General features: G+C 69.6%; 1 protein-coding gene across 1 annotated transcript in view; it reads left to right on the forward strand.

Moving 5' to 3' along the window:
* Positions 1-2,384, forward strand: part of VOLCADRAFT_100799 (uncharacterized protein) — a gene marked incomplete at both ends in the record, with an annotated part of 11,202 nt that overhangs the window by 5,655 nt on the left and 3,163 nt on the right. The window contains 4 exons of the mRNA XM_002959312.1: positions 69-373; positions 403-551; positions 1,010-1,789; positions 1,846-2,060. Of these exons, the coding sequence (XP_002959358.1) occupies positions 69-373; positions 403-551; positions 1,010-1,789; positions 1,846-2,060 (1,449 nt within the window). The remainder of the gene's footprint in view (positions 1-68; positions 374-402; positions 552-1,009; positions 1,790-1,845; positions 2,061-2,384) is intronic.

Here is a 2,384-nt window from a genome sequence, read left to right on the forward strand (position 1 = left end):
GAGATGGTTTGTCACCGGCGCTGAGAGCGGCGCTGCGACAGGCCAAGCTTCGATCACGCTGCTCGCAGTCCGTTTCGCAATTCGATTCTCAGTCGCAGCTACAGCTTCCACAACAGCAGGAACGGACCCGCGGGTCGTTTCTGCTACAGCCCAACACGCTCGTGTCTTCCTCTGTAGCGTCGTCCGCCGCAACCTCGGCTGTAGTCGTCACCATTGGCACCAATGTGCCGTCATCTGGAGTGAATTACGGGCTACAGTCGCAACAGCCGCCGCCGCCGCCGCCGCCGCCGTCGCGGGCCAGCCTGGCGGCGGCGCTGGCGCACACAGGCGACGGCTCGCTCAGCGCCACATCCTGGCTACAGCCACCACCGCCGTGAAGCCGCCGCCACCGTCACGAAACAGCGTTCCGCAGCAGCAGCGGCCGGAGCAGCAGCAGATGTTGACTCAACAGCTATCCGAGTCGTACGGATCTGAATCTGCCGTATCCACGTTGCAAAACATGTACGGCGGATCTACAGGGCTGAGGCCGCAGCTGCAAGCCGGGACGTGGGGTCAGGAAAGGTCGATGTCGACGCCGACGCCGACGCCGACGCCGACGCCGACGCCGACGCCGACGCCGACGCCGACGCCGACGCCGACGCCGACGCCGACGCCGACGCAGCAGCAGCAGCAGAGGCAGGCGGAGGTGGCGGCGGCGTTCGCGGCGTACCTGTCGGGAGGTACTGGCGGCGGTGGCGGCGGCGGAGAGCGGCTACCGGGTGCTGCTACAGCTGGCAGCCGCCTGGCCCCCGCGCGCGCGACGGTGATTCCTGTGCAACCACAGTAGCGAAGTGGCTCGCCGCAGCCGCCGCCGTCGCCGTCGCCGCAGCTGCCGCCGCCGTCGCCGCCGCCGCCGCCGCAGCAGCAGCCACCGCCATCACAGGTCGAACCTGCTGCCCCAGGAAGGGGAGGAGGGCGGCCTGGCGTATCCGGCAGTCGTACGACACCGCTGCTGTTGCCGTCGCTGGAGAAGTCGCCAAGTCGCCGAAAAGGCTCACAGCTGGCGGCGACGGCACGTCCTCACTGTACGGCGGCACCCGTGTAGCCACGGCGGCGGCGCCTTCCGCCGCTGATCGCGCTACTGGGGCGCTACAGGGTGGTGGCGGCAGCCGTCTCAATGGCTGCGTGATGGAAAGGATGGTATCGGAGCGGGATGCCGTGATGTCCGGGAAGCCGAGCCAGAGAGGGTGTCTCCTGGACTTCGACCCCGCCTCCGCCAGGATCTGGGCACGGAGGCCGCAGCGGCAGCGGAGGCGCGAGGCGGCGGAGGCGAAGGCTCGGAGAAGGGCATTACCCTTGGCGGCGGCGACGGAGGCGACGGAGATGATGAAGGCGACTGAGGCAGTGGCGGCGCCGAAGAGGAAGTGGAGCCGAGTGCTGAAGCTCCCGCCGGCGGCGGGGGCCGCCGCCGCCGCCGCCGCCGCCGCCATTGCCTCAGCCGCCGCCACGGCTCCCACAACACCCGCCAGTGCGTTCCGCAGCGGCAACCAGTCGGGCAGGTCGTTGGGCGACGCTGGCAAAGGTAACAAGTTCCGGGAGAAGTACGGCACCATGGCGGCAGCCATGGGGCTTCGTACGGCACCTGATCGCAGCAGCCGCCCCGCGCAGACGGCACCAGCGACCCTTAGGGCGCAGATGCGCGCGGCGGCAGTGCTGGCGGCAGCGGCTGCGGCAACTCCGGCGCTCGCGTGCTGTCAACCGTCATCGCGGGAAGCGCGGGTCGCATCAGCGGCAACGGCATTGCGTCGCCGTACGTCCTACGTGGATCAATGTCAGCCCGGTTGCCGTCACCCATGCGGCCCAGAGGGGATTTCGGTAGTTACGGCAGCGGCGGCGGCGGCGGCGGCTTGGCCAGCGGCGGCAGCTTCAGCGAGGGGGCTTTCGCCAGCGGCATGATCGTCCTTGGCGGCAGTGGCGACTCGGCGGAGGGGTCCAAGCTGCCGCCAGTGTCGGAAATCCCTATGCCGTACTCGATGTTGGGAACGTACGGCTCCGGCGTTGGCAGTATGCGAGGCCGGCTGGTATGCCCTGTCGTGGAGGAAGACGGAGAGGGAGAGGGAGAGGAGGCAGGCGACGCGCCGCCACCACCGCCGCCGCCGCTGGCGTCTCAGCAGCAGCGGCATCAGACGACACCGCAACAGACGCGATCCGGCAGCGGCGGCGGCGGCGGCGGCGGCAGCGGAGCCGCCGCCAATGTCACGGTTCCCCAATTTGGGTCGCGTGTGTCGTCCGTTGTCTCGACTCTCTCCTGGAGTTCCACGCCAGGTGACCCAGGGGTCAGTGAGCCAGGAAATGCCGAAGCGGCTGTGGCGGCGGCGGCGGCGGCGGCAGTAGCGCACATGGCC

Source organism: Volvox carteri (genome assembly GCF_000143455.1).
Source record: "Volvox carteri f. nagariensis unplaced genomic scaffold VOLCAscaffold_159, whole genome shotgun sequence".
NCBI lineage: Eukaryota > Viridiplantae > Chlorophyta > Chlorophyceae > Chlamydomonadales > Volvocaceae > Volvox > Volvox carteri.